This window comes from Jaculus jaculus, chromosome 19 (genome assembly GCF_020740685.1).
Source record: "Jaculus jaculus isolate mJacJac1 chromosome 19, mJacJac1.mat.Y.cur, whole genome shotgun sequence".
Lineage (NCBI taxonomy): Eukaryota > Metazoa > Chordata > Mammalia > Rodentia > Dipodidae > Jaculus > Jaculus jaculus.
Window position 1 is genome coordinate 20303577 of NC_059120.1, and position 17042 is coordinate 20320618.

Sequence of the window (17042 nt, forward strand, 5' to 3'; positions counted from 1 at the left end):
GTACCATAACTACTATGAGGGTAACCAACAACTCCCTGCTTGAATTTAAAGCCCACTCTACAAGAGGGAAGCCATGCCCAGTTCTGTAAACCTGGTCAAAAGCCCATGGTTGGGGAGGCCATAGACTTGAGGAAGGTATTTTTGGTTTGCATGTGAAATGTCCCCCGCGTGCTCATGTGTTTGAGAACTTGTCCTCACAACTGATGGCACTGTTTTGGGAGGTTGTGGAACCTTTAGGTAGTACAGCCTTGCTAGAGGAAGTGGGTCTGGTAGCAAGAATTGAGGTTCAATAGCCCTACCTCCTTTATGCTCTGTGATTTCTGTTCTGCCAAGGTGTGAGAAGATGCAGTGTCCCTGCTGCACTCTCTGGCCACCATGGAGATGCCTACCACCATGCTGCCCTCCATGATGGACTGGATTCCTTAAAACTGTAAGCCAAAGTAGACCCTTCCTTCCTCAAGTTGTTTTTTGTGAGGTATTTGGTCACAGCAACAAGAAAAGTAACTAGAAACACAGGTTCATTTCATTCCTGTGGTTCATCCTCTAAATTGTTTTGTTTTTCATTTTTTTTTTTTATTAGAAGAAAGAGGGAGAGAGAGAATGGGAGCACCAGGGCCTCCTGCCACTACAAATGAACTCCAGATACATATGCCACTTTGTACATCTAGCTTTACATGGGTACTGGGGAACTGAATCTGGGCTGTCAGGCTTTGAAAACAAGTGCCTTGTACCACTGAGCCATCTCTCCAGCCTGTTTTATTTTTAATTTTGTAATGAATTCTCGGAGGTAGTAAGTGGAGAAAATCATTAAAAATCAATTCAAGCTGTGGCCTTCTGAGGAAGGGAGGTGATGTCATATGACCTTTTTTTTTAAGTGTGAAATCAAATCTACATAAAGTATGGAGCTCAGTTCCTCTGGAAAAGCTTAGATGGAAAATTAGAGACAAACTTAGACAATATGCCAAAACTCAAATGTTGGATTATTAATGACATGTGTAAAAATTAATCCAGCCATTTTCCTGGTTTTCAGACAAACATGTTACCTTAGGGAAGAGCAATGCTGTAGGCTTGGCTTGCTATGAAACAATGTGAAGATGCCAATATTTTTCTTGCAAATGGTATTTGGTAACATTTCTTCATTTTACAGAATTATTATAGTATTCACAAGTGGTTGGAAGAAACCAATACTTTTAAGAATGATGCTTGATCTATAAATTTTTTTCCATTAGTATTTATGGGGAGGAGAAAGAATATATTAGCAAGTGATCAAGGTTGCCATGTTGAAATTGATGTGTGGAGTACACCTAACATCATTCTGCTTTTGATTTACCAACTTTTCATAGTTCTTTTTTGGAGTAACAGGAAAAAAGTCATTTAAAAAAAAAAATCATACAACCCACAACTCTTAAGCAAGTCTTAGAGCTATGGTCTTTTTTAAGGACATGGAATCACTTAAGAATTTGATGAAAACTGTGACCTGTTTGCATATGTTAAGAATCTCAGCAAGAGACATCTATTTTTTATTGTTGCACTTGTCTGGTTGATGAAATATGTTTAACTATTTCTGTGCTGGTACCTTGTTATTTTTGCTTTATGATTTTGTACCAAATGTTATGTCATTCCTAATGCATGTGTTTATTCTTACTCATTTTGTCTGTCTCCAGTGGTCTTGCAATATTTGATATTTTTCAATTTCAATCTTTCCTCAATATAAGCAATTTATAACAATCAGCCCTTCATAATTTACTACTTTAGCTGCCTATTTGCATAACTTTTTATAGTTTTTCAAATCTATATGTCCTGTGCTTGATGTGACATGTTCAAGCTATGCATTATTTAGAAGTGTTTTTAAAATTTATAAATGTATTGTGTATTTTAAAAATATCTTTTACATACTTTTAAACTCTTACATTGTGGTCAAATCAGTGTGGTTAAGTTCTGTGGTATTTGCTGAGACTTCCATTGTGGTTCTACTAGTGGTTTTTTTAAAAAAAAATTCATGCATACAAAATTCTTACATTTGGGAGCTTGGAATCTTACATGTGCTTTTTAGATCAAGCTTAATTGCATTGTTCAATTCGTCCACATCCAAATGCTTGTTTTGCTTTTGAGACAGGGTCTTGTTATGTAGCCCAGATTGTTCCTGATCTTGGAATCTTCCTGTTTCAGCATCCTGAGTGCCCCACCACACCTGGCTCTCCAAGTCCTTCTCATTTACCAGTCTCTAAGTATGATGAGTTAACATAATGATGCAATTGGCTGTTGCTCCTTATGATTTTGGCTTTAATGCACTAGAATAAAAAGAGGTATACATACACACACACACACACGGGTAAGTAATGCAATTCAACTGTTTGGCAGAAACTTGATATAATACTAGTAATTCTAAATGTCTAAATGTCCATTAGTGTAAATAGGATGAATTAACTATAGGAAATGGTATGTAGCCACAAAAGCACAAATGGGCATTCTATCTACTAATCTAATGGGAGACCTGTGATATACAAAAGACATGTTGTAGGGTATGTGACTGTGATCCTATTTTTAGTAAACCAAAGAAAACCCCTATGCTTATGAACATATTTCACGTTTGAGTTTGGAAAAGAAAAAAAAAAAGACTTTAACACCAGTTCTTCCAGGGAAGTGACTGGAGGAGATGGGAAGGATAGCCTTATATACCTTTGTTTATTTTTACCTCCTACAAAATGGTTTACTTTGGCAGTTTAAGTTGGTTTAGTAAGAAATGATTTGTTCAGCACTCATCTGAGAGAATGTGTTCAAAATCAGAAATGTCATAATTTTTTTTAAAATTGCAGTGACTCGTGCCTACTGATATGAAGTGTGTGGACTGAACACAGGCCCTTAAGCATGCTGGGTAAGCTCTCTACAGTGAATTACCCCCAGCCCTTTGCGTTCCTTTAACACATATATTATGAACAAGAAAAATAACGTTTAGTTAGAACACACAACTGCAACAGGGTTCTGGGACTATCTCAGGAAAACCCATAACAGCCCCCCACTCCCCATCACCCCCCCTTCTCTTCCCTCATCTTTCTCATCAACATATTTGGCTGAGGCGTAATAAAAGCTGTTAGCAGACCAAGGTGAGAACTGAATTATGATCAAACAAGACACATATTTAATAATTGATATATATCTTTTATTATGCACAGATAAAGGACTTAAACTGTGGTTATCAAAACTATACATCTAAGCATGTTCACAAAGGAGCTGACACACTGCACAGAGGAAAGATTGCGACGGGGCGTTCAAACTGGCCACAGGGATTTACAGGGTACTCTCCTACCCTTCTGCTGATGAAAACAGCAACAAAATCAGGCTCATTCAGGAAAAACCAGAAGAGAGAAGTATTGTACTTGGAAACTGATAATAGTCCCTTTTTAGGAAAAAAAAAAAAATCTGTCAGTTTTATGAACAACCCCCAGATAAAACAAACAGGAAAAAAAAATGGCATACACAACTCACCCAACAAAATGTGCTCTGTTAACACAACCAGCAGTACGTTCATCATTCAAACCATGAGGTAGTTACAATATGAAAAGACTGGCACGCCCTGCGTACCCCCATACACACTCAGTCACGCCCGCGAAGAACACACAGAAAATGGATTTGCAATCTCATTACAAGACGAGGAAAAGACCATTTTGTGTTTAGAAAATGCAATGCACACAGCTCAGACAGAAACAACAATAAAAAAAAGAAATATCTCTGGCTTTTTAAAATGCAGGGTAACTGCATATGGTGAAAAGCTATAGGATAGTACACAGATGATCTGCTTTGGAGCTCCAAACCCACCAACATAGCTGCAACATCAGGCAACCAAACAAAATGGGCTCTGCGAATTATTGGTGTAGCCAGTGGAAATCATGCAAGACTTTGCAGATAGATTTCAACTAGAATATAACAAGAGCTGTAAAGAAACTTGCAGAACATGTTACAAAAATTGAACTTGTACTTTGTATTAAATCTGTGAAGGCTGAAGCAGTCAGAAATGTAATAAGAAGCTAGGGAGAAAACACCCTATTTTTAAATGCTCATTTTCAAAGAAACATTGCAGAAATTCTTAGTGACATTCAGACTTCAATATGGGATTAGGTTTCTTAAGCTGAGCAATACCTCTAACAATAAAACCCAAAGAAATAAAAGGTGATTTTCTTTTCTTTCTCTCTTTTAAAAATCTTTTGGTTTTCATTTATAAATTTGTAAATTAATCTAAGATTATTTATAAAATCATTGGCAATGTAGGCTCTCTCTCAAAAACATATATTTAAATATATTACAGAAGTTTTAAACCCTCTCCATCTAAGAAATGAATCTTTTAATACCTTCTCATAACTAATTTTCTTTTTTAACAAGATGGAAAAAGTAATTTTTTCTTTTTAAGGCAAAGAACTGATCACAAGAATTCACAGTAACTGAAATCAAACATTTCATATGGAGTAACTTAAATTTATCTAAAACATTTAAATATATATTTATACAGAATTTTTGTAGTAAAATATAGCTATAAGTGACTTAAAGACTCTAGTCTTCTTTGAAGACATTTTAAAACTTTTTTATACATAGAATATGCTAAAACAATACATTCTGCTGAAGGTTAGGAAAAGCGCATTATTTTCAAACACAGGTAGCGTAATCCAGGTCTTCCATTCCGATACCTTTATGTTAAAATAATTAACTAAATAAAAATATTTCCTGTAGTTGCATATCATTTTGATTCATACATGGAGATCTCAAGTGTTTTTAATGTATCAGCCAGGAAATCTAAGCCCTGAAGGAATCCATCTTGGCTAAAATAACCTCAATTGCAGGTCCTCATTTATCCAATGAGGGAGACTATTATTCAGACTGGATAGCAGTGACTGCCCATCTCTGCTAGTTTGCTGTGTTTTGAATTTCACTAACATTTCCCATCCACAGAGGACCAGGCCCAATTGTTTTAAGGGCAGTTGGATTTTCATGTGAATATTTTGGGATAGAATCTACTTATGAAATTTTAAGTTATTTGGGGAGAATTCTGGATAAAAAAAAAATACTATCATTTGATTTGCAATGAAGCCGTCTCCCACGGTAAATGATCTGATTTGGAAACTGCCCTCTGGCGTCCTATTTTAGCATAGAGGTATCGGTAAGCTGAGTTGATTTATAAAGTGGCCTCATAGGATTGTTTCATAAAATTCACCTGAAACCTCTTTTGAGTTTGAGATTCAGTAAAGCTATCCAAAGAGTGCCCCTTCCCTATCTCACCACGCCCCTGGCAGCATTGGTGACACTCAGATAACCTACTAGAATCCACTGGGAAGGGCATCTCATAAGAATTTGGTGTTTATAAAAGGGCTTATTAGGAAGGTTGAAGTGTTTTGAGTGGAAACATTCATTCTACTAAATATAACAGTAAGTCCCAACTCTGGAAGCGTAGGGCATTTTCATTTTTTCTCTCCCCCACCCCCACCACAAGGTAGGATTTTACTGGAGCCCAGGCTGACCTGGAATTCAGTATGTAATCTCAGGGTGGCCTCGAACTCACAGTGATCCTACCTCTGCCTCCCCAGTGTTGGGATTAAAGGCATACGCCACCACACCTGGCTAGCATAGGGCATTTTCAAATGGGAAGATGAGGAACTCTCAATGCGCCAGATGACATATGACATGCTTGGACTTATGTACCTACACACACACATATATCACCTTGCAAATTTCTCCTCTGACAACTGAATTTCCCCTCCCAATTTAGATATTGATTAGAACAAAATGTCAGAAAGCGGGCACAAATCTGCTGTTCAGGATTTTGACCATTCCCAATTTCTATGTGCCTATTGGAAATACAAAATGCATTTTAAGACATTTTGGTAGTCAACGCGTTCATTGAGAAACAGGAAGCTGATGAAAGTAATCAGCATCAGTCTTGGCCCGGGGCACAAGAAAGGAATGTTGCCTTGACGCAGCCCCTGAGGACAGCACCCAGCAAGCCACACAAGGGACCAACGCAGGGCGTGGCAAACCAGACCAAGGTGCACATTCGACCCAGAGGGGCGTTTAGAAAACCCAGAAGCATTTCTTGTGTTTTACGGCTTGGTTCAGGGAAAGAGAATTTGGCCGCATCTCCTCATTGGTTCTAACGTCTAGCTATCCTTTCTTGACTCTGGGTAAAACTCAGGACCCCAATCATGGATGTTCTCATCTGGACAAAGCAGCATTTTTTTTAAAGAAACTGGCATGTGTTTCACATTGAAAACCCCCAGCCTGTGAGGGGCTGGTGGAGAAGGCCCCCACCTTAGCTTTTGCACATGAATTCTAGTGTGTTACGGAAGTTCAGGGGTCACATTGGTTGTTGGCTGCAGCGAGGGGCGGATACAACAGCTGATCTCCACACTGAAATGCAGCCTCTCTTTACAGGGGAACCCAGGTCAAGCCTTCTTCCCGAGTGCGGACACACGCCGCCCGGCATCCGGCCCTGCCGCTGGCCCCGGCGGGCAGCTAGGCCGCGCTGCTGCTGGAGCAGGGGCTGCTCTGCGTGCTGCCGATGCTGTGCGCCGCGCTGCTGTTCTCCGAGGCGGGCGGCGAGGTGGGCACCGCCTGCCTTCGCGCCGTCTCCCCTGCAGGACGTAAGGAAAAGAAGCAAAGGAAGACGTTACGCATGTGCACTGGGGAAAAGAACTTTTCTCTTTGTTTTGTCATTTGGTTAGATTTTTTTTTTTTCCCTACTCTCAGCAGAAAGTAACTAGCCTAGATCCCAGATGGCTGCCAGGTTTTTACACCGTAAGGTCTTCCTGTTTGTTCTTGTTTTGTAAGCCTCATGCATGGGGAAAAGAAGAGAGTTTTGCATCTGGAGAACAGGCAGGTATGGTGGCTAAAACTTCTGACAGCTGATGACAAATCCCCTAGATCTCAGGGTTGGAATGGCATGTCACCACCATCTACCAGGGGTGTCCACTCTTCTGATATTGTGACATGACATTGTCATCTACAAATGGGCTGGACTCAATAATCAGTTATCTTGGGACACATGCACACAAACTGCCAGTTGGACATGCATAATGATTCCACATAAACTGACTGCTCAGCACCTGTATTTAGGCACACACTGTTAGGAAAACATGGTAGAGTTTAAAGGGTGAAACTTGCCCGGCGTGGTGGTGCACACCTTTAATCCCAGCACCTGGGAGGCAGAGGTAGGAGGACTGCTGTGAGTTCAAGGCCACCCTGAGACTACATAGTGAATTTCCCATCAGCCTGGGCCAGAGTGAGACCCTTGAAAAATAAATAATAAAAATAACTAACTAACTAAATGGTGAAACTTTTCAATTATAATAGAGAACCTTAGCAGTTTTCTTTTACTTCCTGATGCTAGGGATGGACCCTAGGGCTTTGCACATGCTAAGCAACTCCTTGTGGCTCTCACTTGAATGCCCTGTTTAAAACTGGGATCCTGAAATCCCAATGCAGCCCTGGCAGAGAAAACTCCGTGTGCTCAGTACACTGCTTGCCTGAGAAATGGGGCTGAGGAGGGACTGCTATGGGAAACAGCTTGAGGGGAAGGGGCATAAGCTGTGTGCACATGAGGACCTCAGCGGCTGCCAGGAGACACCCCCCTTGTATGCTGGGGCTCACTGGTGTGTGCAATGTGAGTATCTCCTAACACATTAAGCATCCCACTTTTCATTACACACCCCACTGCATTTCAGCTAAACCTGTGCTTTGTGCCAGATGTGTGATGCTACGGAGAGGGAGGAGACCCCGGGTCACACACATGGTTCGCATTTAACTGTGCAAGAGGCCCTGCAGTTGAACAGCGAGTCTCCTCTTCAGTCGAACTGGCCTCAAAAATAATGGCTCTAGGTCGAGAAGAGTGATGGGTACTCTCCAGTGGACAACACTGCATTTCCTTTGAAAACTCGGAACATAAACTTCATAAACTTCTTGTAAGCAGTCCCCATCTCCCCGCAACGTGGGGAGCCACAGAGGGCCAGGTCTGTTTACCAGCGGAGGCTTCTCCTTCCTGTCAAGCTGCAACACACGTCTATCAGCAGGAGATAAGCTGCCCTCTCTTGTGCTTCATTAAAACAAAACGCGCAGCGAAAGGCTCTGCCCTCTGAATGAGAGAGAGTGGGAACTCCAGGCCACTGCTTCCACTCCCTCTGTGGGCCCCTCAAGTCTCTGCCAAGTGAGCTGTTCTGCCGAGAGCAGAACCAGCTCATGCCCTGGGTCAGGTTACAGCTTTCCCTGTGACACCCATTCTATGAACCCTGGCTCCCTGCAAGTTTGCATCCTCCCCAGCACACTTACAGGCCAGTTGGATATTCAGTCTTTGTGTTTCCTCTTAATTATCTTCTCTTCTGGGATTGAACGGATGGAGAAGGGAAGGGTTCAATATTCTTGAGGAATAGGGAAATGCTCTTTTTCTTCTTTTTTTTTTTTTAAATATATGTTATTTGTTAGAGAGAGACATATAGAGAGAATGGGCATGCCAGAGCCTCTAGCCACGGCAAATGAACTCCAGTCGCATGGGCCCCCTTGGGCATCTGATGTGAGTCCTGGGGAATCGAAACAGGGTCCTTAAGCTTCTCAGGCAAATGCCTTAACCACTAGGCCATTTCCCCAACCTTATTTTTCTTCTCCTTTTCTAGCAATCTGTATTTCGGACCTTCCCCAGTATTGTCCCCTACTCTTGTAATTAAGGGTGGGAAGTTTGTGTGAAGGTTGGGGATGTTTTTGCCAAAAAAGTCAGTTTCCCCAAACTGGGAGCTATTTCTAGAAAAGAAGCCAACCTCAGGAGCTGAGAGATGACTTAGTGGTTAAAGTGCTTGCCTGTGAAGCCTAAGGACCCAGGTTTGATTCCCCAGTACCCATGTAAGACAGATGCACAAGGTGACACACGTATCTGGAGTTCATTTACAGTGGCTAGAGGCCCTGACACAGCCATTCTCATTCTCTCTGTCCGTCTCTAGTCTCTCTCTGCTTGCAAATAAATAAATAAAATATATATTTTTAATCCCATCTCTTTTTCTCCTCGCTTTTCCTTTTCCCTTTCCTCCCTTTTCTCCTTTTCTTTCCTCTTTTCCTTTTCCCTTCTTTTCTTTTCTTCTTCCTGTTTTTCTTTGCAGTGCTGGGGACTACATCCCAGCCAAGTGTACCACTATTTTGAGGCATGTGCATGCACACATGTTCACACACAAACTTCAGAGACCTGAATAGCTCTTGCAGCACTTTTTATTCTTTAAGAATTCAACTCCCTTGCAGCTCACTTGTTGACTCCTCATGTTACCAATTACAAGGACTAATGTGATTATACAGGATCCATGGCTTAAAAATCTCTTCTTCCCATTCAAATAAAGGACATATCAGGAGAACAGAGGGGAAGACAACCCTCCTCCCTTTTCACTCTGCTGGCCTCTTGTGACAATCTGCTGAAGCAGGATGGCCTCCTGCAGTGATAGTGCACACATCTGTCTCCTCTAAACATAACATGTGCTTGATTATTCACCGTGGGGTGGTGGTGGTAAATATGCAGTACCATGCCCTGGCCAGGAAGTTTGAATATTTGCTTTCCTGTGTCTGTTAGCAAAATATAATTTGTTGCCATCTCAGTTAATTTTAATCAGTGCCCATTAAAAGAGATATTTGGGCTGGAGAGATGGCTCAGAAATTAAGGTGCTTGCCTACAAAGCCTAATGACTCAGGCTCAATTCCCCAGGACCCACATAAGCCAGATGCAAAAGGTGGCACATTCATCTGGAGTTCGTTTGCAGTGGCTACAGGCCCTGGTGCACACATTCTCTCTCTCTCTCTCTCTCTGCCTCTTTCTCTCTCAAAAAAATAAATAAAAATGAAAGCTCTTAAAAAGAGACCTTTTAGCTTCTAGTGTTCTGGCAATTTATGTTCTGGTAATACAAAAGCATTGCTGAAAGTAAGACTTGCAAAGAAAGAATGAAGGAGTCCTACACTGAAGCCCACAGACTCCTTACCCCGAGGGCCCGGCCTGTCATCCTGCTGCTCTGGTGGCTTTGGATCAATGAAGTGTCCAGAACCTCAAACTAAGAATCTGCTTGTGAATGTTAACCCCTTCGCAGCTATCCCTCCCTCCTCTGTTTCCATTTGCATATGTAACACACGATTTCCCCAGTATAACCAGGTCTTAAATAAAACCTTTACCTTTTGGCAAATTAAGGGAAAGGTATGTGTGTGTATTTTCCCCTTTGTATGAAAGGGTGCTAGAGAACACTTCTTTGTGAGGAAGAAAGCTTAAAGTATTGATGTTTCTGCTTACAAAGGACTGGTGAGTCCCTGGGTGTTTCTGAGAATGGGCCCTTTGGCTTTCTGCGCTCCATCACAGTGACATGGATTTTAAGAGCATTAACTTTCCTCAAAATGTTCCCTTGGGAAATGAATACAACCAGGCATCTCTGAAGGAGTTGGCCCAGGAAAGTCAGCAAAATATAAGAAACTCAAAGAAGGCTTGTTTCGTATCAAACTTGGCCATCAGAGACAATGTGCTCAGTCAGCTTTGCTCCTAACATCTCAAACCACATGCAGGGCAGAGAGATCTGGGGAGGATGGAGAATGAGCAGGGAAAGAGGTGTTTATAGCCCAGGGTGCACTAGGGGGTGGGGTGCTGAAGATGAGAACACCAAGGATGAACTCCACCCATCCATCTCACAACTAATCTGTGGCTCAGCCTGGATGATGTCAGAGGTCTTTTAAGAAAAAGAAAAAAAATACATAGTCTTTTCTTTCTTTCTTTCCTCTCTCCCTCCCTCCCTCCTTTCTTTCCTTTCTTTCTTTCTTTCCTTCCTTTCTTTCTATTTTTAGGGGGTGGTTGAGATAAGGTCTCACTATAGCTCAGGCTGACCTGGAATTCACTATGTAGTCTTAGAGAGGCCTCGAACTCATGGCAATCTGCCTACCTCTACCTCCGGAGTGCTGGGATTAAAGGTGTGTGGCCACCATACCTGGCTACAGAGAGAATGGATACACAGGGACCTCTAGGCTCTGTGAACAGACTCCAGATGCAGGCATCACTTTGTGCAACTGGCTTCACGTAGGTACTGGGGAACTGAACTCTGGTCATTAGGCTTTGCAGTGCAAGCACCTTAACCACTGAGCAATCTCTCCAGCCCAGAAACTATTTATTAAGTAAGAATCTGTTTTGTTTCATTTGGTTAGTATGGTGTTTCCTGGATCTGATTTTCAGCCACACTTATTGGTCTATTTCATGACTGGCTTCTTATCTCTAAGTCTTTTGCTGTGTAAGTTTAAGGGGAGATGCGGAAAGAGATGTGAGGGGCATATAAACATCACCAACAGACAGGCTTGAGAGGAAGGAGAGAGGAACCCAAGTTATTCAGCCCAAGGGAAATAAGTGGGGAACAGAGTCCACGGGGACTACTGTGAACAGCAGCAGACACTTACTCCCTGCTGGGCAGGGCATGAGGCAGGGGCCTAGGTGAGATAGAAAAAGAATTTACAGGTCACAAGGCCTGGTTATTATGGAGGGAACTCATGGGATGTCTTTCTCAGGTGATATTTAACCACAGTATTGAAAACCATATGCCTGGGAGGAGATTTCAGTTTTATATTCCTTAAGGTCCCTGAGGCAGTGGTTGCAATTTTGCACCAATGTGCATCAATTGCTTGGCGTTCTAACTGTAAGTTCGTAGGCTGGCTTCTGGAAGGAGGGCCAACGAGGCTGCCTGCAGTTTGGAGAAGGCTTCCATCACTTTTCGTTACTTTCAAAACGGGCTCCTCTCCACTCTCCAAGCAAAAAGTTCTCTCTTTTGCAGGCAAAACTCTCCAGGCAGGGTGGGTTTCTTGGGGACAACAATAACACTCCAAAGCAGGCCAGGAGAGTCTGCCTAAAGCCCAGCACTACGGCCAACCTGCAGGCACCTGCAATTTGGTTTTCTGCATCTTCCATTAACTCAATGTCTGTGACTCTGAACAGGATGTCTTCCATGAGTCCAACAAAAAGAGTAAGAGAAGGGGGCGGGAGAAAGGAACAGGGGTGACTGGTGGGGGAAGAAAGCCATCCTACCAATGTATCTTTTTATTTGTGTATTTATTTATTTTGAGATAGAGTCTTAAGTAGCCCAGGATGACTGAAAACTAACTTACTACATAGCTGAGAATGACCCTGAACTTCTGATCCTCCTGTACTTCCCAAGTTCTGGGGTTATAGGTATGAACCACTATGCTGAGTTTATGAGGTCCTGGGGACCAAACCCAGGTCTTTGTGCATGCTAGATAAGCAGCCTACCAACTGACCAGATATACATGTCTTTACAACCCTTAGGTATGGTCTACTGTCAAAAACTGGAGTTAAAAAACATTTATTCCACTGCAGATCTTGTTCCATGAGCAAAGGGTATTAACTATAGTTCTCCTTTAGTAAACACAGAAAAGCCTCTACTTCACAAGGTCGTAGGGTAAGTTGCTTAAGCAAGAAATGCATATGAAAAGCCTTTTGCACTCCAAGATGCTATAAAAATGTCAGATATTTAAGGCTGTTCAGATGTGTAAGCAGAAAAAAAAAAAATTAAGAGTAGAAGGAACACTATGCCTCACAGAACAAAATAAAATACAGAGATTTTGAACAAGGACTGCCCGGCCTGATCCCAGAGGCTTCCGGCAAACGATCACATCACATGTTCTTCAAGCAAAAGTCACGCGCATTCCCCAAAGTTCTCTGAGTCAGGAGAAAGCTTTAATGAAGAGCATCTCTGGGGACGTCGGTGCTGTGAGAAGGAAGTGGCGCTGAGTCCCCCTCCCCCACATGAAAAGAGAAATTGCCCGAGGCTAGGCTAAGGTGTGCACAGAGCCCAGGAGTCAGAAAACGCAGCTGGAACAGATGAGAACCCAGTATGACTGTAAAGACGGAGAGAATTGCTCTCATTTCACTCCAAAGCCTCTCACGACCCTTTTCAAAAACAGATGGTTGAACGCCTTTAGCTTTCCTGCCCCTGTGTCTTTTCAAGAAGCGAGACCCTCCTCCCATAGCTGCTGTCCAGCCGTACGCTTCCCTTTCTGCATAACCTTCCTTAGTGACTAAAAGTTTAACAAGACATTTCATTCTCAGAATAATACTTTGGAAAGACCCAACTTGCCAATTCTGTCCTTCTGACAAAACGTACTAAGATGCTCTTTCCCTCAAGGCTGATATTTGTCCCCATGTCTGGGTTTCCATCTGAACCACTCTGGCCAGTTTGCTTGCCATTCTTTCCCTCCTAGTGTGCGTAAGCTCCCTGAAAACAAGGGCTCTGGTGTGAAATTCACCATTCTGCTATTCAGAAAGCCTCGGATAGTCACACGGTCCTCTGGCCTATGTCCCCTATGCAAAAAGGAAGCCGGCCAGTTATTTCCCAAGAACTCTCTTTAAGGAACTGATAACAATAACAATAGCAACAACAAAACAAAATACTGGGGGTAAGAGGATAGAGTCATATAACAGAAATACTCAGACTTGTATTTCCTACCTATGTCTCACTAGAATGGCAGTAAGTAGATTTTGAAAAGGTGTTACTCCCCCCCCCCCGCCCTGCCCCACTAAAAATACCCAAATATAATTTAACAGAAGTGAAAACAACAGCAATAAAATATGGGAATCTAGGCCTGGGGAGATGCCCAACAGTTAAGGGCACTTGCAGAGCATAACAGGCTGGGTTCTATCCCCCAGTACCCAGCTAAAGCCAGATACACCAAGTGGCACACACATCTGGTGTGTGTTTGCAGTGGCAAGAGGCTCTTGTGTGCCCATTCATTCTCTCTCTTCCTCTTGCAAATAAAAAATATTAAAAAAAAATATCGGACATACCTCAAGAGGGGCCCAACTGAAACTAAGGACAACTGGCGAAACAAGCAAGGGTGATGTTTTCCTGTGAACCGGATACCAGCACAAAGGGGAAGGAGACCAACGCAGAGAAAAATCAACTCCTACCAAATCAGAGAGCCAGAGCCTCAGAGGCCCCCCACATCTCAGCACTGAAGCAGACCAAAAATGAACCCAACATGGCTCAGGGAAATTTTGCGGAAGAGGGGGCAGAAAGAATGTCAGAGTCACATGTTGGGTCATGATTTGCAGAGACATTTATCATACCAATAACTGGGGGCTAACTCCACAATGCACGACCCATTTACATCAACAAGGAGGGGCCAATGGGAGGGAGTAGATCACAGATGAGCCTAAACAATGGTACCAAACTGCCTGTATTTGCTGAAAAGAAAACTAATAAATTAAATTAAATTAAAAAAAAATACCGGAGGCTGGTGAGGAAAAGGGTTAAAGGTAACTGACCTAGCAGACTCAAGGGAGCCCAAACCTAAGCTAACCGTGGGGGAAAACCTGAGAAATGGCTAGTGTATGTCACAGAGCCCCCCCTCCAAACCCCAACATAGTAGCACTAGGCCCCCCTGGGACAGAGGGCAAATCAATCACAGGCAATCGAGCCGGGTTGACTGAGCCTCTGTATAGAAGCAGTTTGGTTCCTTGAAGTCTTCTCTGTCCCTCTGCTAGGCCAGGACGAAGAAGAAGACAGGAAGTGTACTCTCTGACAAGTTCCAGAAATGTCCAACGCTGGCCATAGCAGAGAGCACAAGAAGGGTACTTGGAAGGGGACTCAGTGACCACCTAAATGCCTTTAGCTCCATAGGCTTCGTTGCCCAGCCTTGCAACAGCTAACGGCCTGGTCTCCTCCAGCTACGGGGCACACGTCCGTCTCATCCCGAACATGATGTGTGCTTGATGATTCATATTCAGGAAAAGTGTCAGGACTGTGCCTTGCCCGGGAAGTTAGAGTATTTGTTTTCCGGTGTCAATTTGCCAAATAGAATTTGTTGCCGCATCAGCATATTTTAATCAATGCCTACTAAAAAGGTCTCCTAACAGCCAGACCTATACATTCCAGGTGGGAAACAGGAAGGGCTGTTTTATGGGAAAATCTGATGAGCTAAAAGAGGAAGGATCCAAGAAGGTGACGATCAGGGTTCATCAATAAAATGGCCTCGTTTAGTTCACCCTAAGGAAGTTCACAAGCAAGTTGTACTACCCACAAGGTCAGAACTTTCCCGTCCTTAAGTCATCCTGTGTTCTCGTCAGATAGAAGAGACAATGCATCCACAAGGCCAGAGCAGAATGTTAAAAAATAAAAAAAGGAAACGCGTAGGAGAAAAAGTCCTTGGCATTTACAAATGTCAAGGTGGTATCATAATGGCAACTAAAAGCAGGGACAAGGGAAAAGAGGGCACCAACACATTATGTATCCATATGAAATATGTAAGAAGAATAGTCGTAGAAAAAAAAAGATAACAATGAAGATCTCTTCCAGAAAACAAAGCAGGAAAGACGAAAAAATAGAAAAGGAAGGGAAGTGAGACTAGTTGAGAGTTTCATCTGTCCAATAAAATAGCTTATGGAATAAGAGAATACAGAAAATAAAAGGGTGAGGGAAAAAAATTGAGTGTGGTGACACGTGTCTTTAATTCTAGCACTCAGAAGTCTGAAGCAAGACTACCAAGTTTGAACCTAGTTTAGGTCATGTGGACAAGACCAACCTATACTACACTGAGGGACCCTGTCTGAAAACTAACTCCAAAATTAAAAAATAATACTCAGAGTGATGTAGGAAAACACATCTAAGTCAGGTATGTTACTACAGAATTTCCTCCAGAAAGAAAAGACATGCCATATATAAACAGGATCATGAATCTTAAAGGGCTGGGCGTGGTGGCACATGCCTTTAATTCCAGCACTCGGGAGGCAGAGGTAGGAGGATCATCGTGAGTTTGAAGCCACCCTGAGACTACATAGTAAATTCCAGGTTAGCCTGGACTAGAGTGAAACCCTACCTTAAAAACAACAACAAAAACAGAAAACAGAATCTCAAAGGTCTTGAACCTCTCACAGCCAGCCCTCAGAGGTAGAAGACAATGAGGAATATTTTCAAAATTCAGAAGGGAAGTTATTTCTACTCTGACAGCACCTTGCTGCACTGCCCGCCAAGTGTTTTGTAAAAGGATAAGGCATGAGCCATACTTACCTCCTAGGTTGTCTTTAAATCAAGAAGAAAGAAGGCTTGGGATATATGGCTCAAGATATCTGTAACTCAAAAGAAATGTGAAGGTAACTCCTAGAAAATAGCAGGGTCCAGCTATCAAAGGTACTAGGTCCGACAGGAACAAGTCAGATAGCTCCAGCAAAAAATTGAGAATGGATGGAATGTCTGAATGTATTAAGAAATCAAGACAATTGGCAGAGAACCAGCAGATGACTTAATGACAAATATATAGAAAACTAAGCTAATAGGTGGGATGGAGGTTGGTTCTAAAAGACTATAAATTTCTTGGGAAAATTAAAAGACATGTAAAAGAAACAATACAAAGATTAGATTACATGACTAATTTGTGATTACCATTATAATACCATAGTCATAATCACAGTAAATATGGATCTAGCTCATATTTCAGTATAATTCTATTACTTGGGGGGGGGGGAATGGATGTACAATAGGAGCAGTGGGGTGAAACAGAGCTAAATCCTCATTCTCCATGGTAGGATGTGGACGGAAGAGATCCAAACTTGAAAATTAAGCAGCAGCAGTAGACTCATGTCATTTACAGACACAAATTAATATCCAAAGAATCAGTTAAAGAGTAAAAGATGGTGTTCTGGGGAACAAGAGAGGAGTAGGGCAGAGAAAGGATTATGATGTGTCTTCATAACAGGTCTTGTAGAACCATTAAACAATGTGTGTGCATTATTTTTGGGAGGCTTAAAGCTAAACATAAGAGCTTTGGTCCTCTAGAAAACAGATATAATTGTGCATGTCACTTTAAGGATCTCTCTGAAGTTGCGACATTGAAGTAGCAAGTCTCCGACCACCACAGGAGAACAAGATTCAATATTCCCAGACTGGCAGCCTGACCAGTCCTGAACACCCCTCCTCTCTGTACCAGGAGACAAAGATTTAGCGATGGTGTTGTTTGTTACATGACAAAGTAGGAACCCCACCATTTTAGACTAACATCCGTAA

The 17042-nt window shown here is 42.3% G+C and overlaps 1 protein-coding gene across 1 annotated transcript in view; it reads right to left on the reverse strand.

Moving 5' to 3' along the window:
- Nucleotides 1–3138: 3138 nt before the first annotated feature.
- Nucleotides 3139–17042, reverse strand: part of Tgfbr3 (transforming growth factor beta receptor 3) — a 226714-nt gene continuing 212810 nt past the window's right edge. Inside the window, exon 17 of the mRNA XM_045138245.1 lies at nt 3139–6617. Coding sequence (XP_044994180.1) covers nt 6499–6617 — 119 coding nt within the window. The 3' untranslated portion in view covers nt 3139–6498. The remainder of the gene's footprint in view (nt 6618–17042) is intronic.